At 55.6% G+C, this 22,446-nt stretch overlaps 2 protein-coding genes across 3 annotated transcripts in view; one reads left to right on the plus strand and one right to left on the minus strand.

The window, feature by feature from the left end:
* Ski (SKI proto-oncogene) overlaps positions 1-8,231 on the plus strand; it is a 66,738-nt gene extending 58,507 nt beyond the window's left edge. The window contains exons 2-7 of one of the 2 annotated variants that reach the window (XM_038333990.1): positions 2,956-3,078; positions 3,218-3,333; positions 3,813-4,075; positions 4,191-4,483; positions 5,508-5,738; positions 6,217-8,231. In XM_038333990.1, the coding sequence (XP_038189918.1) occupies positions 2,956-3,078; positions 3,218-3,333; positions 3,813-4,075; positions 4,191-4,483; positions 5,508-5,738; positions 6,217-6,405 (1,215 nt within the window). In that variant the 3' untranslated portion in view covers positions 6,406-8,231. The remainder of the gene's footprint in view (positions 1-2,955; positions 3,079-3,217; positions 3,334-3,812; positions 4,076-4,190; positions 4,484-5,507; positions 5,739-6,216) is intronic. The other variant, XM_038333991.1, reaches the window with a different exon arrangement.
* Positions 8,232-19,437: 11,206 nt separating this feature from the next.
* Morn1 (MORN repeat containing 1) overlaps positions 19,438-22,446 on the minus strand; it is a 61,324-nt gene continuing 58,315 nt past the window's right edge. The window contains 3 exon segments of the mRNA XM_038334800.1: positions 19,438-19,485; positions 19,487-19,587; positions 22,127-22,170. Coding sequence (XP_038190728.1) covers positions 19,438-19,485; positions 19,487-19,587; positions 22,127-22,170 — 193 coding nt within the window.

Genomic DNA, 22,446 nt, shown 5'->3' on the forward strand with positions numbered 1-22,446 from the left:
TGACTGTTCTCTGTACTGTCTGAGGCTAAAGGCAAGTGCTAGAGACAGCAGCCACATTGGCCACAGCTCATCTCTGGAATGCCAGGCTCTACTGTATCCCATGGACCCGTATTGTCCTGCCCCTGTTTCTGTCCTTGGTCAGCATGAGTGTCTCAAGTATTCCGAGGTAGATGTTTGGAGGTGGGAGTGAGGAATCCCACAGACCCCACCGTGTGGAGTATGGAGGCTGGGGTTGGGTGGGCACATGCAGCTGACTCTTCCTTGCTTTGGGCTCTGTAGGATCTGCAGCCCTGACTGGCCCTGGCCTTCCCAGCAGGTGCAGAGGCTCACACTCGGTGGCACCTGTTCTCAATGTGTCTTTCCCTTGGTATGTGGGGGAAACAAACATCCACTCTCTGAAGCCCCAGAGAGGAAGTGGCCGCAGGGCACTGCTGTGGCCAGCCCAGCTAGCTCCTCCCTGATACAGTCTGATAAAATGGCTTTATGATATTGAACCTTTGGAGGCAGGGTTGCCTCTTGTAGACCTGTCCTGGCCTTAGCATGTGGATCCAGACCCCACCTGTAGCACGATTAATAAAACCCCGAGACAGATATTGGGGTTCAGCCTCAAAGTTAGAAAAGCAAAACAGCCAGCCACTGACTCTTACCTCTACCTTTGCCAGGGTTCGCTGTCTTCCTATAATTTGTTAATTTCATCGTTAGTGAATGATACTGCAATCTCTGCTGGGTATTTCTGCTAATTATTGAAGCCACCTCCTGGCTTGTAGGTACTGTGGGCTGTTTTTGAGGCCCCTAGAAAGGTAACTGACCACTGTGGTACAGCTCTGCCCCAGGCTGTGTCTCAGTGGCATCTTCAGGGTCCTCTGGCCTCACAGATGCCCTTCAGCTTCACCCTCACTTTTGCAACTTGGTGTAAAGGGGGAATTCCTGTCGTCGTCTAGTTTTAAGACTTCCTTGTTCTGTAGGAGTTCTTTGGACTTTTTATGAAATATCTCAGGAGAACTGTTCAAGGTACCTGCATACTCCTCTGTTAGCTCCAGGGGCTTCCCCATCTCGTGTGAAACAACTGGGCTGCTTAGGAGACTTTGACCTTAATACATCAGTCTGGCACCCTCTCTCCCGCCCTCTGCACAGGAAGCAGCCTTGCCCAGTGGTCCTGTTCTCCAGCTTTTTCTGCTGGGTCACAGTCTGGCTTATGAGGCTGCCTGGGAGGTGTCTCATACTCCCCACCCCCTAGGTCTCTGGAGTTTTCAAGTCAGCACCAGACTAGACTTGTGGCTTTCTCTGTGAGAGAATAGAGCCCACTTTCTGCACCTGCTCCAGCCAGTGTCTGCTTAGACAGGAAGCCCCACCCTGGTGTGCAACACCACCACCCTTCTGCCTTCGCTGTGGGAGGGATCCTTGCAATTCCGGAAGTGGGTTCTTCTGCCCCAGCCAGCATCCTGGGTATCTACCCCTGCGGGGGGCACACATGGCCTCTGCTGAATGACACCATGACCTTGTGACTCATCTCCTCTGGAAAGCTGCAGCACAACTGAGCTGGTTTGGGTGTTGTTTTTTCTTGGCTGTTTGTCTGTCTGTGAAGAACATGCACCCAGCTGTACCCTAGGACCAGCACCGCCTCATCCCTTACACCAGCACAATCCCTCCAGAGAGTGGCTCCCTGTCCCAGGCCCCTGAACACAGGGGTCCTTCCAAATACCTCCTTATTCTTGGAAGGGCAGCAGGCCTCCCAGGCACCTAGGATGGGGACCCAGCCCAAGCACTACACATTACCTGGGCCTTGGTGAAGGCTTCCACAAAGACTGATCCACCCCTCCTATCTAAATTTCATGGTAGGAAACCTATCACGGAAACACCTTGACTGCCTGCTTCTGTGCCCCCTTCCAGGCAGCAAAGTTTCAGCCTTACTTCTGCTGGGCCAGTTGTATGGTGGGTGTTTCCCCAAAGTATTCTGGAGAAGAACCCTGTTCTTTGATATACTTGAGGCCCCCTGGCTAGAGGTCACAGACCTCACTTTGGCTTCACTTCTCCCCCTCCTCCAAGCCCAGGTAACTTCTAGGCAGCGTGCCTGGGACCGCGGTGTAAGCCCTGGTATATCTGCTGGTTCTGCCCTAGGGTCCCTATCATCTTCTTAGGCCCTAGTTGGGGGACAGTAGCTTAAGTTCTGTAGGCGGCTCTGCTCTGGGAGAGGCCCATGCTGTGATTGTCTTGCATAGAATGTCGGGGGGCGGGGAATAACATTTGGGTGGAAGGTCACAGACTTTCCCACACAGATTGGCTCAGGTGTGTTCCACTTAGTGCTGAGTGTCAGAGATTAGCTAGGGCGCTGGTAACTTCTGCAGGTGTCTGACCACAAAGGCAGTATGCAGACACCTGTGATGTGTGCCGTGGTCTTCCCTCTGGGGAGGGGTATCTCTAATGCTCCCTAATGAAACAGTGACAAAGGCCACCCAGAGGGCAGCCCTTCCAGGCTCCTTCTGAGCTTGAGCATAACTGCTTATTGGCTCACATTTGAGCCTGTGGTCACTGCTGGGTCATTTAACCCATTCCCGGCATGGGCCATGGAGTGGAACTGGTCCCTTCCAGCCTTTCCACACACATTGCATCTGTGTTCTAAGGAAGCAGTGTAGACTGAAGGCAGAGAGCCTAAGGGTCAGAGCACCATGGAGGCCAGACTGGATCTTGGCAACCCACACAGAGCCCGCTGCAGCTGTGTGTGAGGTCACCTCATAGCGGCCCACAGCAGCACAGTGTCCTCTCTATTCTCGTGGGACACCCTTGCCCCTTCACAGAGGCAGCAGGCTTACCTTTCCGCTCAGGGCCAAGGACACACTGTGTTCATGGCTCCATACATTTTGGATCCGTGGGGAACTTGCTACCATGGAGCTGGTAGAAAGACTAGACCCTGCCTGAGCCCAGGGATCCCAACAGGGCCTTTTGTGTTGATCACAGGTCTCAGAGCCCCCAGCTTCCATAAGACCCAAAGCAGACGACACTTCCTCACAGTCCCCCGCGTCTTCTGAGAAGGACAAGCAGTCCACTTGGCTGCGGACCTTGGCTGGTTCCTCCAATAAGGTGCTATGTGGGAACCTGTCTGGGGTCTTTGGGGAGGGTGCCAGGCCCTTCTTGGAGCCAACTCTGTGGCTCATCCTGGTCTCAGGACTCAAGTGGCCTGTTTTTCTGTAGTCACTTACATAGGGGACTCTCTTGACAGAGCCTTGGCTGCGCCCACCCTCGCCAGCGCCTTTCTGCTTTCCGGCCCTGGTCCCCTGCAGTGTCAGCGAGTGAGAAAGAGACCTCCCCACACCTCCCAGCCCTGATTCGAGACAGGTGAGTGAGGGATGCACAGGAGGGCCAGACTATGGTTAGCCGACTGCAGTGGCGTTGGTGTCTTTAGTCTGAGGATGAACTCTCCAGAGCTTTGAAGTCTTGGGGGAAGTTACTGAGCTCACAGACCTGTCTATTAAAAGTTAGCTTTCCAGCAGGGCATGGTGATCCACACCTTCAATCCTAGCACCCAGGAGGCAGAGGCAAGTGAATCTCCGAGTTTGAGGTCAGCCTGATACAGACAGCAAATTCTAAGCCAGCTAGGGTTTAATAGAGATAGATAAATCAGTAAATAATAGCTTCCCATGGGCATGAAGGTCCAGTTGTGGGCCAGCCTACCCCAGCCTCTGGGGGAGATTTGTGTTCTCATTGGAACCTTGACCTTGTGGATTTAGATTGGCTGAGTGTGCAGGGGCCCTCCCACAGCTCATAGGGACCTGTGAGGCAGACGTACCCCTGCTAAGCATCTGTGCCTCTTACAGCTTTTACTCCTACAAGAGCTTTGAGACAGCTGTGGCCCCCAATGTGGCCCTAGCACCACCAGCCCAGCAAAAGGTTGTGAACAGTCCACCATGCACTGCTGTGGCCTCCCGGGCACCAGAACCTCTTACCACCTGTATCCAGCCACGGAAGCGGAAGCTGGCTGTGGAAACTCCAGGAGCCCCAGACATGCTGACACCCGTGGCTGCCCCAGAGGAAGACAAGGATTCTGAGGCTGAGGTGGAAGTTGAAAGCAGAGAGGAATGTAAGTATGGATTGGATTCTGCTCCTTGGGCGTCAGTACGGGGATGGGGGAGGGTGGGACACATGGTGTGAGCGGAGTGCCTAACGCTGCGGCTTGTCTGTCTGTCTGTCCTCAGTCACCTCCTCCTTGTCCTCGCTCTCCTCTCCGTCCTTTACCTCGTCCAGCTCTGCCAAGGACCTCAGCTCCCCGGGCATGCTTGCTCCACCTGTGGTTGCCCCTGATGCTACAGCCCATGCCGATGCCCCAAGTGGGCTGGAGGCAGAGCTGGAGCATCTGCGGCAAGCCCTGGAGGGCGGCCTGGATACCAAGGAAGCCAAAGAGAAGTTCCTCCATGAGGTGGTCAAGATGCGGGTGAAGCAAGAGGAGAAGCTGACAGCAGCCCTGCAGGCTAAACGCAGCCTGCACCAGGTGAGTGGGCAGCAGGCAGGGCCATAAGATACAGGTGATGGCTCTTTGATGTGCAGGGTCCTGTGCTTCCAGGAAGGCTCCCATAGTGGTCTCAGCTGCAGCTTTCCCTGTGTGTGGGTCTCACTGAAAGAACTGGCATGGTAGTTGGTAAAGGCCAGTGTGGATGGTGAGTGGAGAGTGGCTTTGCACATAGAATGCAGGGACGTCTCCAAAAGGGGCTTAGCCGCAGGCCTCCAAAAGTGCACGCTGGGAAGGTGCACGTGCGCTTCCACAATTACACACTGCTGGCCGGGCCCCCACTCTCCAGCTGTAGCCGCTGTAGCCATTCCTCTTCTCCTTCTTTCCATTCTGTTTGTTTTTCCGGCACGAGTAAGGGAGGCCCAGTTCTCAGGCAGCTTGGGGAGTAAAGAACTCAGCCGTTGGTCTTCGCCAGGGCTCAGCATAAGGTTTTGCTGCGGGCTCAACCTCTGCTGAATTCACACCCCAGCCTGAGTCTGGCAGCTTTGGGGGCAGCCTCACATGCGTGGGCTTTTAGCACAACACAACCCTGTCAATCCTCAGGGCTGCAGGATTTCAGATGTTCTGCTCGGAGTAAGTCTTAGTCATTGCCTCGCCCTTCCCCCCCCCCCCCCCCCCCCGCCCGCTTCTGGGTGGAGGTGTGATTTCCCACATGATTATTCATGGGGGACGGTGTCATGCTGCCTTCTAACAAGGGGGACGGGCATGGGAAGTACCAGAAGTAAGTGGCTCCATCTGGCTGGGGGCAACTTGAGGCCTCGGGTGCACAGTGTCTGAGACTGTCTCCCTGGTGGTTTCCCCCCCTACCCGTGAGGCATGGCATGTGCATTTGGGAGGAGGAGGAGGTGTGAGAAGGTTCTGCTGCAGCCTTGATATAAGCAACCAACAGCTCGTAATAAACTCTCTGCTGAGCTCTGTAGGGAAGGTGAGGAGACTGTGGGTGCAGGGTGGGTACAGAGGTGCTGGGCTGGCAGTTCTTAAACCTATCTGCTACATGTCCTCCCAGGAACTAGAATTTCTGCGTGTGGCCAAGAAGGAGAAACTGCGGGAAGCCACAGAGGCCAAGCGCAGCTTGAGGAAAGAGATCGAGCGGCTCAGAGCTGAAAACGAGAAGAAGATGAAAGAGGCTAATGAGTCTCGGGTGCGCCTGAAGCGAGAGCTGGAGCAGGCACGGCAGGTCCGGGTGTGTGACAAGGGCTGTGAGGCCGGCCGCCTGCGTGCCAAGTACTCAGCCCAGGTACTAGGGTGGGTTGGCTGGTAGACTGGCGCATGCACAGTGGACAGCTGCTGTCGCAGACCCAGCACGCTCGATGGCCCATCTCAGGCTGGCCTGTGAGGTGGTGAGGAGCTGTGCCTGGAGGCCCTAAGGTGAAGTCCCGGTGCTCCAGCTCCCTGCCGGGACCACTGTGGCCCCAGAACATAGGCTTCCCTTCCTGCTTGGTAACTGCCCAGAGCTTAAGGCTCCATCCCAGGGAGGCAGGGAAAGTCTTCTACATCTGTAGTACTGTTTGGTTCCATCTTGGGTACTTCAGAAGTACAGGATGGAGTGGAGTCAGCCTCTGCTCTGCGTGGACATCTGGGCCCTGCTGGGAGCCATTCAGGTAGAATGGGGACAGACATGGCACTAAGGGCTAACTAGGAACTCTAAAGGGAGATGGGGCCTTGAGTGGGAGTGCTGGTGTCGGGCATTACTGACCACGCAACGTCCCTTTCAGATTGAGGACTTGCAAGCTAAGCTGCAGCATGCAGAGGCGGACCGAGAGCAGCTCCGAGCTGACCTGCTGAGGGAACGTGAGGCCCGTGAGCACCTGGAGAAGGTGGTGAAGGAACTTCAGGAGCAGCTGTGGCCTCGGCCTCGGCCTGAGAATGTGGGTGGCGAAGGCAATGCCGAGCTGGATCCCTAGCCTGGGCAGTGCCTGCCACTGCCGCATGGACCTCCATCTGTGCGCAGAGGGCGGCGGGTACGTGCTCTGCAGGCCCAGCCCCTGCTCTGCAGCCACACAGCACAACGTCTCTACTGTGCCTATTACCAAGCGAGTGTTTGTAACCACATACTTTTGGAATCCACTGCAAAATTTTCTACTGGCCCAGTTCAAGTGAGCAAGCCATGTCCCCCAGCTGCAGCCGGAGTTGAGACTGGCTCTTTGGATTGCAGCTGGTCCTCTGCTTGCTGGAACATGCTAACATTTACACTTTTGTTATAAGCTATTTAAACCAGTAAGGAGACTTGATACTCAGAAAATCAACATGTTTTTTAATGAGTAACTGTAAAAGGCCCCTACACGTGACGCCATCTGGACACCCACTCTGGTGGGGGTGGCACCCACCCACCACCGTCCTGGGAAGCCATCACCGCTCATCTGTGCCCGCGGCTGCAAGAGGACAGCAAGGGTTTTCTTCAGAGTCTATTTTTTCAGCAACAAGGACCCCAGTCTTCCTGCTGCTGCCAGGAAGAGCAGGGAGAGCACCGCGTGCGAGATGAGCCCAACACTGCCCGCCTTACCGCCGCTGCCCCGCCCACCAACATCACCACTAACCCTGCCCTGCAGGCACCAAGGGGCCTGAGCCACAGTCTGTGGAGGCCTCTGGATGCCCCCGCCCACCTTCACCGTGAGGGGCTAACCTGTGTTAGGCAGTGGCCATGGTCCAGTGTCATGTTGTGTTGTTCCCCATACACACCACCGCCCACCCACAACCCACACGCTGCTTGACCACAGCAACCCCTTTTCAATGCGGCAGACATCACTCCTCATCTCGGGACTGAGGCTGCAGCATTGGAACAAAAACAGCATTATATCACTCCCCCCCCCTTTTGTTGTTCATTTAAACGTATCTAGAACTGCACTTTGTCAGACCCTCCCTTCTCTTTTTACTCCCAGTTAACTGAGGTTTTTACCGATTTCTAGAGCAGTTCAAACCCTAAGTGCTCGAGTGCTTAGAAATCCCCTCTGGTGCTTGTTGAACAAGGGAATCACAAGAAACGACAGCGCAGAGACTGAACTTGGGGGTCGTCCTGTGCCTTCCAGCGTCTTGTACAGCAAACCCTGACTTGTCTTTTTACCCCCAAATACCGTCTTCAGTAGCGACTGAATCTGCCACTGTCAAAATACGTTACTTGCATTTATTCCAAATAATCTCGTTTACTCTTAACTGTTTATGCAAATTGTATAAGGTTTCTTATGCCCAAGCTTGAAAAATGATTCCCCAGTAGACAAGAGGCCACCACCCATCCTCCAATTGTGTTTATTTACATGAGAAGATCACACAGAAGCCCTCCGCTCAGTCCTGACAGGGCAGCCATGACCTGAGGGAAGGTGGAGATGGCTGGCGCAGGTACAGATGACCTCAAGGACTGTTGCCTGCAACTGGAGACTGCTAAGTCCTGACCTTCGGTGCCGAGGTTGTCTGCAGGGTTTTGCCCTTGGTTTACTGAGGGGGTCTGGGCTGCTGCCGGGTCCCCCCTTCTGAAGTGCAATGCAAAAGGGACATCATGTATACACAGCGTTTATTTGGATTTTTTCTTTGGCTTTTTTTCCTCTCAGTTATGAAACTTGTATGCATGGATTTCACATCTCCATAGCTAGACCCATCCATGGGCATTATGACCTTGTCTCCTAAAGGGTCAGTTTTGTTACGCAACACGAAGAATGCTGTTTTCAGCCTTGTTTTTCTAGAGTTGTGCTTTTCAGTCATTTCTTCAAGGAAAACTAAACGATTTAGTTGGAGCAAAGCTTTAAGTGTGTTGGTGTGCTTCTGTGTGGCTGTCCCTGTTGTAGGAGATCACAGTGATTTGGGCCCCTTTGAGCCTTTGGTTCCAGGGCACTTGCATTTCCCAGCAGAGCCTCTCCTTGCCACAGCTCTGTCACCATCGGGTTCCTGGCCTCCCTGGTCCAGCACTGGCCCAGTTATGGGAAGGAAGTGCGCTGTCTGCAGCAGAGACTCCTCACGTGCCAGAGTGACTCCGGTCTGGGAAGGGTCCCTCCTTTCTCCCTGCTTCCGGTGAGGCTCTTGGAGGCAGTGGGACCAGAAGCTTGTGATGTGGGCCCTGTGAGACCTAGAGACCAGGTCATTCGGCTGCTTCTGTCCTGGGTGACGCTGGCGAAGCACTGGGTATTTTTTGCTGCTGCTGTGGAAGGCAGCCCTGCTCTCTGCAGGACCTGCTGTGGACTGAGGGCGACCAGGCACTGCACACCTGGCTCCCTACTAGGAAGGCTGCAAATTCCTTTTCAGAGAAAGGAGGAGAGGTTCCCATCATGTTGGTGTCGACTCTCCCTGTGTGTTAAACCCCTTAGCAGTTTACGCATCATTTCTATCGTGAAAGATTTTTAATGAAGGGAAAAACCAACAGCAATAACACTCATTGGTGAGCAGCTAACCACGACACCCTGCTTTTCATACAGAGCTAGCCAGTGTTCAACAACTCACATGTAAATACTTTCCCATTTCACACCGCTGTATTATACGTGTAAACTTTTCTTACCTGCTGGTTGTCTTGCTTTCTGGTTTTTTTTTTTTGTTTTTTTTTTTTTTTTTTTAACTGAGGACAAAGTGCTCATCTGCCAGAGGGGACAGAAGCATCTTGTGGCATTTCCCATGTGGTGTCCTCCGTGGCCACCCATTAACCCCAATTCCTATGCAGAGTATCCTCTGTGGTCCCTCCCCACATGCCCACCCTGGGGCTGCGGAGGGGAGTTCTTGCGTTGAAGTCAGGATTCTCAAATGACATTTTCATCAATTAAAGGAAAATAAACCCACCTCTCCCGTCATAACTGCCCAAGCCCTTGCACCCTCCAGTCCTGCGCTGCTGCTAATGACAATACGATGGCTTACTCTGCTACTCGAGAACTATTTTTATGTAATTAATGTATGCTTTCTTGTTTATAAATGCCTGATTTTCAAAAGGAAAAAAGAAAAAGCTTGGCATATTTATCTATTTCTCTGTGTACCTGTTAGTCCTTTTGCCCCCATCCCCCAAACATGACATTGTACAATAAAGGACTTTGAGAGTACTGTGGGCACTGGCAAACCCCATACATGCAGTCAAGTCCTCAGGAAATGGGGGAAGGCATCTCTACAGGTTAGACCTGGGGCTGTGGTCACTTTAACTGCTTCCAGGAACTCTGGACTGAGAACCTTGACCAGGTTTGGACAGGACTCACAGTGGGCAGTGCTGGGCAGATGGACCGGGGATGACCTTCCTAGCAGGGCTTCCACAAAGATATGCTGGCTCAAAACTCCCTTGGGGCCAAATAAGAGTGCAGCTCCCCAGAGGCATTGCATCAGCGCGCCCCCCCCCCCCAGCACCTGTGCCGTGTGCTGTGGGGAACACTTAGCCGTCCCTGCCTCTTGTGCATAGAGCCAGAATCTTGCCCCAAGGTCTGCAGCCTTCATCACAGGAGCCTGTGAGTGGGGCACCAGCCAGCCACTCCACAAGACCAGCACCCCATTTCTGCCTGTCCCTGTGTCTCCGGGGTCCCCTCCATCTGACTTGGCCTCCTGTCCTGCCTCAGGTTCTCCTGGGAACTGCAGAAGCGTGCTTAGCCTGGAAAAGGCCACCATCCTAGCTGGACTTCTTATCCACCAGACCCAGGGGTTCAGAAGAATGCAGTTGGACCTTGGTGTGGTGGCTCACGTCTAATTCCAGCACTGAAGAGGCCAATGGAGTTGATAACCAGAGGTTCAAGACCAGACAAGGTCTTCATAGTTCCAGAACAGCCTGGTCTGTCTTTTGAACCTTGTCTCAAGGGGGCGGGAGGGGGGGGGAGTTAGCTCATCTGTCACTGAGGCCCTGGCAGCCTAGGCATGAACTGGAGGGAGGGGAGTCATGCTATAGCCCAGGTGACCAAGGGCCCACTCAGCCTGGGGTCTGGACTTGTGTTCTTACCAGTGACTGTGGATGGCTGTTTGGAGCCATCTTTATAGCCGTTGGAGGCATGAGAGGAACAGAGCCAGAGGAAGGCCTGGTTGTGAATGACCTTGGCATCAGGAGGCAGGGGAAAGGCTTTCTCCAAGGCTCCAAACCCGGTCTCCTGCCTCCAGGGTTGCCCTAGACTTCATCTCTGGGTATGAACTTAAGAGGATTATAGGTACTCATGGCCCAGAATCCAAAAGGAACCAGGACCCCTGGAAGGGTTGAGGGAGGGGAGGCCTGGGTGGAAAACTCCACCATCCCAGGTTTGGCTGAGGTCTCCTACATCAGCCAAGGCCTCTATGGACATGGCTGCTCCTTCAGACTCAGCTGCAGCTCTTGATCGCCCTTCTTGGCTGGTACCTGTTTCCAGCTCCCAGATGGCCCTGAATCCTATCTGTGCCTTGCCCACCCTCATTTCAATTGGTGCCTCTTTGTCTCCTGACTCCTACGTATTGCCCTAGAGTTCAGGAGGCTGGCCCCAGGCCAAGCAACTGTGCTGTTATCTGGAAAGACCAATCCCAGGCTTCTTCCATGGAAAACCTAAGCCAATGTCCTGTTACCATGAAAGTCAGTCCAGTTAGCCATTCACCATGCCCATTCCCACTGTGGTGAGAGCCTGTACCTTCTAGATGCCCCAACTCCTATCTCCTCCCTCGGGCCATCCAGCCAGACTGTGGCCTAGGTCTGCCACCCCTATCTATCCCTGGTGCCTTCTCTGAAGCCCCTCTGACCGTTTTGGGGTAACAGACTTCTGGCCAGGATGAGGTAGAACCAGGCCCCACCATGCAGGCCTGAGTTGGAGGAGGACTCTGCCTGCTCGGCAAGAATTTTGGTCCTGTTTTTGGTGGCCTGGGTGTTGGAATCCCCGGAGTCCAGTCCATACAAGAAGTAGACTCCAAAAGCAAAGGGTAGGTTTGGGCATGGAAGCCCTCCCCACAGACACCCAACACGTGATCAGAACTCACCCCCCACCAGCCATGCGACCCTGGGGAGGGAGTGAGGATGGGGATATTTGAGATCTGGATGCCTGTCCACCCCTACCACTCCATGTTCTTGGTGACGCATACGGCCATCTGCGATCAGGCCTGTGCCAGGTTGGTAGGAGTCTTGGCGTCAGGGGCACTAAGCCCTGGGACAGGTGGCCCACTGCAGGTGGGCACAGGCAGGAGGACTTGGCTGGCCTCACTTGTCTTCATGGTATCCTGTGCCGAGCCAGGTGTCCAGCCAGTCTGGGATGGGCCTTCCTCCCCCTGAGGTGGACCTAGCAGCCCTCCCTGGCAGGAAGCTGGGCCCAGGCTCTGGTCCACATTGATTTTGATACACAGAGGCCTGTTTGGGAATCCAGGGAAGACGGGAACTCAAGGTGGGGGGACCCTTTCTAAAGTCTCGAGCAAGGACCTACCTGAGGGTGCCCCCTCAGCCCTCCCTGTAGCTGTTTGATGGCAGCTCTCAAATGTCAGGGGCCATGTGTTCAACTCCACAGCTAAAAAGGGAGCTGCCTAGCTTAGCCAGACTCAGGCCACTAGCCCAGCCTGACTTAGGCAAGCCAGGTTTCTCATCCATGGCTAGCTGACCATCTGTCCCAAACACGCAAGTTTTACCCTCTTTCTTTTCTAGTCTCCAACTCTGATTCCCTCCTCATCTCGGCTCCTGGCTGTGGACCCTGATCCAGCAGCTGCTCCTCAGAAGGGACCATTCCACACTGGTGGCACTCAAAGGATCCTCGGCCTGTCTGTTGAGCTGGGAGGGAGCTAGTTGTCCCAGGCTTTTGAGGAACCAGAGGAAGTGGTGGCTGCCCCTAGAGAGGGGAAACGAGGTATCTTCACCCCAGTCCTGTTCCGTGCAGCTGCTACTGCCAAACTGAGACGCGCCAGGAACACAGCTGTGGGGACATCCAAACCTACATAGCTTGTCTATGGTAGGACGCAGAGGTTTCTTGATCTTGGGACACCTGTCTCTGCTCTGGTATGTGTAGGTGTGAGCACTGTGTGCCTGTACACGGCAGTGGATTGGAGAAGGGACCAACGGCATCTGCAGACCCTGGGGCAGCCCTTTGTGCCCACCCCCTACCCTTGGGGGGGGGCGGGAGAACCAGAGCCAGATGGATTTGTCAGGCAGGGCAACAGGGCCTAGAACATCTGGGAAGGCCAGGCCACGGAATTCAGAGGGAAGTCTTGTGTGCTGTGCCTGCCTCTGGCTTTGGGAACATGGGGTTTCTGCTTGAGCCATGGTTCATGGATCACTGCAGCAAAAACTTCACCCTGCCGTCTTTATGGGATGGACATGTGGTCCACATTGCGATTTCCTATTTCTATGGAATAATGGCTCCAATAAAAGGCTCTGGTGGGCTGGGCAGCGGTGAGGCACGCCTTTAATCCCAGCACTAGAGAAGCAGAGACAGGCAACTCTCGGAGTTCGAGGCCAGCCTTGTCTACAGAGCTAGTTCCAGGACAGCTGGTGGTTGTTGAGGAAGTTGCTCCATCAATTACTGGAAGCACCATCGGCCTTCCCACTGGGTTGGTTCCCCTGCGGCCCAATTTACCAAGGCCCCAATGGTAGCCCGACTATAACTAATAGTGCTTGGTGTCCTGAGCTGGACAGACAAGGGGTCGTCTTCCACCCCGGCATCAAGGACGGAAAGCCCCGTGGAGTTCACAACCTCTCCAGTGGGTTGTTCACCTACAAAACAGGTTTCTGGCTTTGTGCGGCCGCCTCCAACACCGTCCCCCCACCCCCACCCCCCGCCCCGAGGAGGGAACCATCGCGCCCTTCAACTTCCCACGTTCCCGCTCTCCTTGGGACCCGCGGGCACGGCCGTGGTCCGTACAGCCCGGCTAGGCTCCCGCTGGCCCAGGATGAACGGGCCCGGGAGGCGCCTGCTGCGGGGAAGCGCGACCGCGCGGTACTTCCTGCTGTCCGGCCGCGGTCTCAGACTGCGGGATCATTTCTGGATAGTCCCCAAGTCCTGGCAGCGCCTGAAGCCTGGGGCCAGCAGCCCGGGCAGGGCAGGCACCGCCCACCAGCCGCGCGGCCTCCGCCCCGCCAGCGCTTCCCTTCCCCCGCCCTCCTCGGATTCCGACGGGCTGGGCCTGGGGCTTCCGGCTGCTACGAGGGAACCCGGCCCTGCGGGACCAGTCCGGCGCCGCCCGGCGCGCAACCCGACTTCCTGCAGCTTCGGGCCCCGGGGACCCCCGACCAGAGTCCAGGCCTGCAGTAGAACGTTCATGATCGGCCTCGGGCAGAGAGGGTTGCGCCCTTTCCGGAAAGTTCCCGTCAACCCTGCCATGGGGTGCAGCCTATGTGTTACCTAAGATGGGGTCTGGTCGCCTTAAGCGACTCGCTGCCGCCGTCCCTGGTCTCATCACTGGAGCCCCAGTGAGGCTCCTTCCCAAAGCCTCCCGTCCAAGCCAGCAGGATCCCACTGCTGGCGCCCATAGAGGTTTTGTTGCCTCTTTGCCGTCGGAATCCTCCCAGCAAATGAGCAGTGTGTATAACACCCCACACTGGGATCCTTGATGCATTCCCACTTCTCAGAGGGAGCGTGTAGAGCTCTAACCAGCCTAGAGCCAGGTCCCTGTCTCCAGCTCTGGGTCTCTCCTTTTTTTTTTTTTCTTTCTTTCTTTTTTTTTTTTTTTTTTTTTTTTTTTGGTTTTTCGAGACAGGGTTTCTCTGTGGCTTTGGAGCCTGTCCTGGAACTAGCTCTTGTAGACCAGGCTGGTCTCGAACTCACAGAGATCCGCCTGCCTCTGCCTCCCGAGTGCTGGGATTAAAGGCGTGCGCCACCACCGCCCGGCATGGGTCTCTCCTTTCAAAACCACTGCCCTGTACTGTCCGGTCTCCGACCCAGAAGCGGAGAGCCCTTGCTGAAAGCAGTCTCCGAGGTCCCAGGCCCCAGCACCTGCTTCCACAGAAACTGATCCTCTACAGGTTCTTGGAAGATCAAGTATGCCTCGAGTTGCTGAGGTCCCTCGGAGGTGGCCCTGGATCTCTGGACGGGAGTGGGGAACAACAGCTGGCTTAAGGCGTGATTCTTAAAGTTTATCCTTGGAGGGCCTCTGGCTGCTGACAGCTGGGAACAGGATGCCCTGAATTGGTCCAACCCCACCCCTAATCCCACCTCCACCCAGCACAAAGACACCTATAGCCCAGGATCCCCTTCCAGTAGGGGTGATATGCTGGCAGCTCTATGCTTGGGTCCCTCACTGGGTTTAGGAGCCTGGAGTGGGTCTGTCCACCCGTGTCCCCTAGCTTGCCATTGTATTAAGTCACTCCACAAGGGAGGACCCCTCAGACTCAGGCTGTCCGGGGTCCAGCGGTAAACCTGAGGCATCTGGTCATCACTGTGTAAAGGACAAAAGTTGGGGGAGTGGCACCATCTCTGTCGTATGGGGATGGATACAGCAGGCAGCAGGGCCAACAGCTAAGGAGCCTACGACTGAGATCTAACATGATTGGCCAAATCCTCCCAAAGCTGTGGTGGGCATGGGCAGACTTGGTGAGAGTCTTCATGTATTTGGCGAGGCAACAGGGCAGCCTGTTTGCTCCTTAGAGAGACAGGCTTCATTTTATGTCATGAGGGACCTGGACAGAGTCACCCATACACTCTATTGTTCCCCACTGCACTGCCTGGTTCCTGAGTCCCTCAGTCCCTTTCTCACCTTGCCTCCTTAGGACACTTGAACCTCCCCAAACTTCCCAGGGTCTCTACCCTCTGACTCAGAGGCTGTTTGAGGCTGTTCTTGCCCTGAGGAAATCTGAGCAGAAAGGAGCAGTCTTGCCAGCCACCACTGAAAATTATCTCCTGGGTCAAGGGTCTTGTTGGGATAGGCCTGGGGGCTGCCATCACACCATCCAGGATCAAGGGCTCCCAGTGAACTGGCAGGACTAGCCAGGCTGTGTAGGAACCGGTCTGGCAGGCTTGGCCTTGGAACCTCCAGGAAGCCTTAGCTGGGAGGGGCCCAAATTGAGCACAGCTGGCCTCACACCCGCCTGGCACTGGCACCAAGACCAGGCAACCTGCCCGGGCTGTAGACAGGGCTTGGGGAGGCCTCCTCACAGTGTCCTGAGTGACCAGCCTGGCCAGTGAAAGAGGCTGGGAGGAGCTATGGCCACCTGTGCCAAACAGGCCCAGGGAGAGGGTGGCACAGACCAGGCAGGTCAGCCTAGTTCCAGGCTATGTCCTGATCATGTTGTCCTCTGCTGACCCCAGATGTGTCCCAGGTGGCTTGAAGAGCCAGCTCTCTGAGGTGCCTCTGTATGCTTGGGCCTCGAGGGACAGGCAGTTGTCTGTCCCGAGTCTTTCTCCTTCCTCTTTTTTCTCAGACCCTGTCTCCCTTGTCCTCTTTCCTTCCTTGAATGTCTCCTTCCTCTCCTGCTTCCCATCCCTGTCTCTCTCTGTGTCTTACACAAGCACACGCGTGACAGTGCCTGCCTTGACGCTCTCATTATCTAAGTGAATGCTGAGCAGACTACAGTCTCCTCCCTTGAGGGTCAGGGGTTTGAAGGTATTACAGGGGAGAAAGACCTTGTCTGGTGTTGAAGCTTCTCCCAGTGTTGGGGTAGGGAGGGTGGTTCATGCTCTCTAACTTGTCCCCCCACCCCCGCCAGTCCCCAAGTGAGGACAGCATGTTTGAAGAGTTCACAGGGAGGAACCCAGAGGACCTGTCCCACTCCCACAGGGTCTCCAGCCAGTCCCAAGATTTCTGATGGGATCCTCACCTTTGTCAGAGATGGAGCTGACTCAGCACGGTTCCTGCCAGGCAGTGCCCAGGAGTGCACAGATCACAAAGCCATGGGGCCCACCCACCTGGTCCCTCCCACCCACAGAAGGGAGCCTACCCAGGCAGGACAGAAGCTGTGGCTGCTACTGAGCTAGGCATCAGGCCTCAGGATAGACGTGAGGCCACCGCATTCAGAGCTAGGGTATAGAGCCACCCTCTGGACGTGTGCTCCTGCTGGGCAACCACCCAAGTCTGGGTATCAGAGAAGAAGGGATCCCACAGGGGTTAGTGGCTGGCAGAGCCTGAGTCGTGGGAGCTGCACCCTTAGCCACCCCGGGATAGTGAGGGACCCTCAGGATGGAATCCCCAGGCTTCCATACTGCCCAAGAAGTCAGCTTGACCATGTTGCTGCCTGTGAAGTCCTGGGGCCTGAATGGCCTGTGGGCTGGAGGTCAGTCTTTCACATGGCAGGCACTAAAGGGTTGCAAGCTGGGTCGCCGGCAGTTCTTGCACTGGGCTGGGTTGGGCTGGCTGCCCAGTCCCCTCAAGCAGATGTCTATCCCTAAGACCTGTCCAAGTGAACTCGTTTTGATGTATGCTTATCTGTGTGGATGCACATGTGCGCGTTTGTGTGTGCATGCGTGCGTGTGTGCGTGCGTGCATGTGCATGCGCGTGTGTGCGCGTGTGTAGGTCAGAGGACAATCCTGAGTGTCATTGCTAAGGTGCTAGCCCTCGGGCGCCATCTACCTTATTTGTTTATTTAGAGGCATGATCTCTCACTGGGCTGGAGTGTGCCAAGTAGGCAAGCCTAGCTGGGCAGGGAGTCCCAGGAATCCACCCACCTCCACCTCCCAGAGCTGGCTGGGATTACACATGTGCGCCACTACACTGGCTTTTTTTTTGGGGGGGGGTGGCATTTCTATAGTTTTGATTTTTTTCGAGACAGGGTTTCTCTATGTAACCTTGGCTATCCTGGAACACACTCTGTAGACCAAGTTGGTCAAACTCAGAGATCTGGCTGCCTTCGCCTCCCTGGTGCTGGGGTTAAAGATGTGTGCCATAACAGCCTAGTGGGGGGCTTTTTATTTTCATGAGTTTGGAGATCAAACTCAAGTCCTCTCCATCCTGAATTTGGTTTTTGCTATTCTCGTTTAGAGATAGGGTCTGTCTGTATAGCCGAGGCTGGGCTTAAATGCACGATGATCCTCCAAGGGCTGGGATTTCATACCACAGGCCTGGCTCTAGAGCTTGTCTTGGGTATTCAAATTTCATATGCTTGGACCACTCAGCAGGGGGTGGGAAGGGGTGGAGCGTTAGACAAAAGCATCTGCTCCTGTTCCTGTCCAGGCCAGTGCCAGGGACCACAGTTCTCAGGAGACCAGCATTTGCTGGTGCAGATGCTCTTGGCCAGAAGAGGCAGTGTCATGGCTTCCTCTGACGTCTGGAGACATCCAGATAAGAAGCCAGTGTGGCCTCTCAGATCCTCAGTGGTCCCATCGGGAAGCTAGAGCAGGGCAGGCAGGGGTCTTGCTGGGCCACTAGACCCTGATCAGCTGGCAGGTTTGCTGACCACTGTGTAGGTGGGCAGGCCAGAGCTGCTTCTGTTTGCAGAGGTGATGTGAGGGGAAGCAGCCCCGCCTAGCACCCTTGCTGGGACAGGCCTGCTGTCTGCAGAGACGCCACTGTGGCACTAGCCCTGTCTGCCATGGCCCACACAGGGTAGTGACTGCAGTTTCCTGACGAGGGTTTTGTGACTTTAAAAGCTGAGCATGCTTTTGGAGAATTAAATGCCAAAGGACGCCTGACGATGGGCTGGAAAACGGCCCTGCTGCAGTTCGTTCTTGGGGATTTGCCTTCCTAAATTGAAACATCATTTTCTTTGTTTTTCTTCTGACAGACATGTGGTTTCCTCTTGAGGAGGAGGAAGGAGCTACAGAATGTTGTGCTGTGTCTGAAGGGCACTCAGGAAGAGATGCTCAGAAGCAGGTTGGGAGGTAGGCCGTCAGGGTCTGCCCCATGGGAAGAAGGGCAGAGGGTCCAAAGACCTCTAGTGACCTGGTGATGGGTGCTTGTGGCTGACCCAGGGGGCTGGGATGAAGTCAGAACTAGGGCACCTTCGGGTCACTGGTCACCTCAGTCTCCGGCTTTAGATGGTAGACAGCAGGGTGGAGAACGGTGGCTTCAGCTCTGAGGCCCATAGCTGCATCCAAGCCTAGGCCACTGACCTTGCCTGGGGCTCTGGCGAAGCAGAGAGGGCAGTCACCTTGTTCCTATGACTCCCTGGAGAGTCGCTGGCTTGGTGTCCCACATCCCAGGGCTTTAGAGACACAGGTCTCTCTAGGCAGGCTGTATTGTCACAGGAGAAGGGCAAAGGCGGGCATGGGGGGGGGGGTGTCTGTGGAGCAGTGATCTGCTTACTGTATCCATAAATCACTGGGCAGCGTGCGGCGGTTGTTTCTGTGGGTGTTGCTGGTGTACTGGGCACAGACTTAGCATGCGTCGTCAGGGCAGGAGTTGAGCTCTGATGCCCCTTCCTGTGGCTTGATTTCTTCAGGAAAGAGGGAGCAGTTGGCCCGGTGAGAAGGTAGGCTGTGCTGTAACCCAGGAAGAGACAGACCAGGACGAGGCCGTGCCATGTCCCGCATTGCCCAGCTAGGTCCGCATACGGAGCAGGGGCCCAGCCGCTAAGGACGGACAGCCACAGTTCTGAAGCCAGGAGGTGGGGATTTCTGTAACGGAGTAAATCCTCCTAGGGATGCCTTCCTTGTGAGCCAATGGCCAGCTGCTCTGGGCCTCCTCAGCAGCCAGTATACTCCTTAGTGGCAACTGTGAAATTCCCTCCAACTACCCTACCTTTCCAGTGCTGGGGAGGACTAGACAAGAAGGCCCTCTTCACTTTGGGAATCTGACCTGAGGTTGGCCATGCTGGGTGACATAGTTGCCCCCGGTTCCTGCCTTCACAGAAATCTAACGCAGGCGTCCATGGGCCTGAGAATAGTGTGGATAGAGCAGACATAAGGGCTCTCAAAGAGCATTTAAGCACTGAGTCCCTTCCTGGGTTCCACAGGACTCCACTTCAACTCAGGGCTAAGTCCCAGGACCTGCTGGAAGGGGCCCCATGAACGAGCTACTCAGGGTTGGTATGGAGAGTTTTATTGATGTCAGCAGCTACAGGGCTAGGGCTCACATGGACCCGTTCCCAACTCCAGACTGTCTAGGTGTGGTCCCTAGGTGAGGCGGCGAGAACTTCTGTTCAGGGGAGGGTGGCCTTCCCTCCTTTATGTCCACAGGCCAGGAGTGGCCTCTAGCTTGGAGCTTCTGGGTGAGCTTCGGGGACACGGGGCCACTGGGCTGTCCCCCTTCGCCAAGACTCGCAGGTGTTTGAAGGTGGTGGGCAGCCTGTAGCCCAGGAATGGAGGAGTGGTCACGTCACAGATCATGGCCACATATTCTCCTGTGAGAGACGGGGAAGAATGTCCTCTCGGGCCCCTGCGCTAGGTCGCTAGGCTGGACTTCCGTCCTGAGGTTGGGTGTTTGGAGCAGGGCAGCCAACTTTTCAGACCCAGGCATCCTGAAGAATGAGCTAAGTGGTGGTGTTGGGAGAGACCAGATGTGTGAACAGCCCTGGGGGGGGAGGGTGTGTGTCAAACCACAGAGACCCCTGCTTCCAACTGCTAATTAGGCCACGTGGCTGAGTCTTTTTGTAAATACTGGCCTACATTGTTTTTGAAGAAAACACATTGATTTTTCTCTAAATGTTTAAGAAATGGCTGGGCCTCTAAAGGTTTGAGGTGCCTGCTGGGGTCCTGAGGCCCTGGGTGGGGAGGCTGGGGAGAACCAGAGGAGGGAAAGGCTGGGGGGCTGGAGGAGGGAATGGCTGGGGGGTTTGGGGAGGGAAAGGCTGGGGGGCTGGAGGAGGGAAAGGCTGGGGGGCTGGGGAAGGGAAAGGCTGGGGGCCTGGGGGAGGGAGAGGCTTAGGGGCTGGGAGAGGGAATGACTGGGGGGGCCAGGGGAGAGAAAAGCTGGGGGGCTGGGGGAGGGAAAGGCTGGGGGGCTGGGGAGGAAAAGCACTTTTCCTTTCCATAGTCTGTAAACTGTCTGGAGAGCTTCAAAGTTGGAGAAACCATAAAAAAGAAAATAAGAAATAACAAAAAGGGAAGTTGCCATAGAAACGGCCCTCTCTCCTTCCCCTGAGCCCGCTGGGGCTGGCACCAGAGTGTGGAAAAAGCTCCTTGGCTGGCCCAGGCTCACACCAGGAATGTGGCCGCAGCTGAAACTGGGCTGGAGCAGGCTCCCACCACGGAGTACAGCAGAGCCCAGCCGAGTGACATTCCAGCCACTGAGCAGAGTGGTTTCCCCTCCATTCTGGCTATGCTGAGGCTGTGCCTTTCTGGACAGGATGAGATTGAGTCTGGGGGCTGGAGGAATTTGTTTGGCCGTGGGTCAGTTTCTTCAGAGAAACTGGCTCTAAGAGGCCCACGAGCTGGGGCTAGGGCACTTGGGGAGGGGGACGCACATCCTACCAGTAAAGCACCGGCAGCGGGCCAGGCTCTCTGGCAGCTGGAAGAAAAGCCCTGCATAGCGACGCCAGAGTGTTCCCAAGCAGCCCATCGCTAGGCGTTCCCAGAAACACGCAGCTGCACCAGGCTCGGCCAAGGGTGCTGGCCTGGGGAGCCAGTGTGAGCTCACGGCCATGGTACAGAACCAGGCCGCAGGCCTGATCTGACCCTGTTCCTGGGGCCTGTCCCCATCAGATGCAAGAGACTGGCCTGAGAAGTGCTGGCCGGTGCGTGCGTGTGCTGAAGGCCTGGGCTCTTGCTGGGGGTCTTGGCTGTCACCTGGCCTTACCCAGTGTGGCACCCTTGGTCCCTAGAGCTACCACACAACTATAAATCAGGCCTGGAGTTCTGCTGGCAGAGGCCCTGGAACCAGAAGGTTCTTCTCACTCACTGTCCAGAGATGAGGAGATGGGGGTGGGGGAGTCCCCCCAGGTCAGCCTACAGGCTCCACAGCGGGGGGCTGTGTGAGTGAGGAAGCTCAATTCACTCCTCCCTCCTGTTCCAGCTCCCCCACTTTTTTTTGAGACAGGGCTTCTCTGTGTGTATTTCTGACTGTCTTGGAACTCGGTCTGTTGACCAGGCTAGCCTCGAACTCAAGAGGTTTATCTGCCTCTGCCTTCCAAGTGCTGGGATTAAAAGCATGCACCGCCACCACCACGGCCCAACTTGAGGCTCTTTTTAGTAGCGCCCACCAGCGGAGCTGCAAGCCCAGGCTCACCCTGACCTCAAGGCCCTGCCAGAGCTGTGAGTGCCGGATTTCTTAGGCTTCCCATGACCCTATGTGAGATGGGTCTGGACCACGCGGCCTGTTGGCTTCCCACCAGGATCCCAGAGATGCTGGAACAAGGGTAAGTTTTGGGGACAGACAGACAAGTATGCATGTCAACTGCAAGAGCCTGAACACTTTTAGGGGATGGAACTTGTCTAGAGAAGTCACCTCTGTCCTGTGCTCTGATGAAGCAAAGGCCTTGGCTTCTCTGGCTCTCTGGCATGGAGAGGAGGACCCAGGTTTGACTGCTTCCCCAAGGCTGAGATCAACTTTACAAGAGGGGCCCTGGTCCAAAGGCCTCCTACCCAGGCCCAGCTTCGGTACTGCCTGGTCCCTAGAATTATCACAACTCTTAAGAAGCCCTGGACCAATGACCTTTTCCTCCAGCCTTGGACTCTGCTGGCTGAGACCCTAGAGTCCACAGATTCCTCTTGCTGTCCTAAGGGAGTGCTGGGACACATGAGGGCCTGGAAGTGGCTTGTGATTTTCCCTTCCAGTCCACACACCTCCATCACCTCTGGGATGCCCGGACACATGCCTTCCCTGAGCCCCACCACTACCCACAAGGCCTGTGTTGGCGGGGAGCAGTGTCTGTCCCCCCAGTTTGCCTCTGCCTTTGTGAGTACAGTGATGGGCTTCTTTGAGGGTCACACCAAAATGCCTACCTAGATATGCAGCTGTCGATGGCTCTTCTGTGGTCCCGTCAGGCCTGTGGGGAGAAGAGGAGGAGCCCTTGAGTCTTCTGCCCAGGCCTCTCTGTGTGTTGATTTCACCCCAACCAAAGCCACCAATTCTGGGGCAGATGCTGGGCCCCAGGTCATCAGAGCCTCTGGTGCCTACCCACGGGTGTCATGCCTTCTCTGAGGCTCCCCTCTATTCCACGGCTGTGTCCGGCTATGGTGTCTACTCTTGGAGGGCTCTCCCAAGCAGCCCATTCCTGACTTTTTGCCCTGTAGGCCCCGGCTGATAGAGCTCTGTCTGATGC

Source organism: Arvicola amphibius, chromosome 6 (genome assembly GCF_903992535.2).
Source record: "Arvicola amphibius chromosome 6, mArvAmp1.2, whole genome shotgun sequence".
In the NCBI taxonomy this organism is placed as follows: Eukaryota; Metazoa; Chordata; class Mammalia; order Rodentia; family Cricetidae; genus Arvicola; species Arvicola amphibius.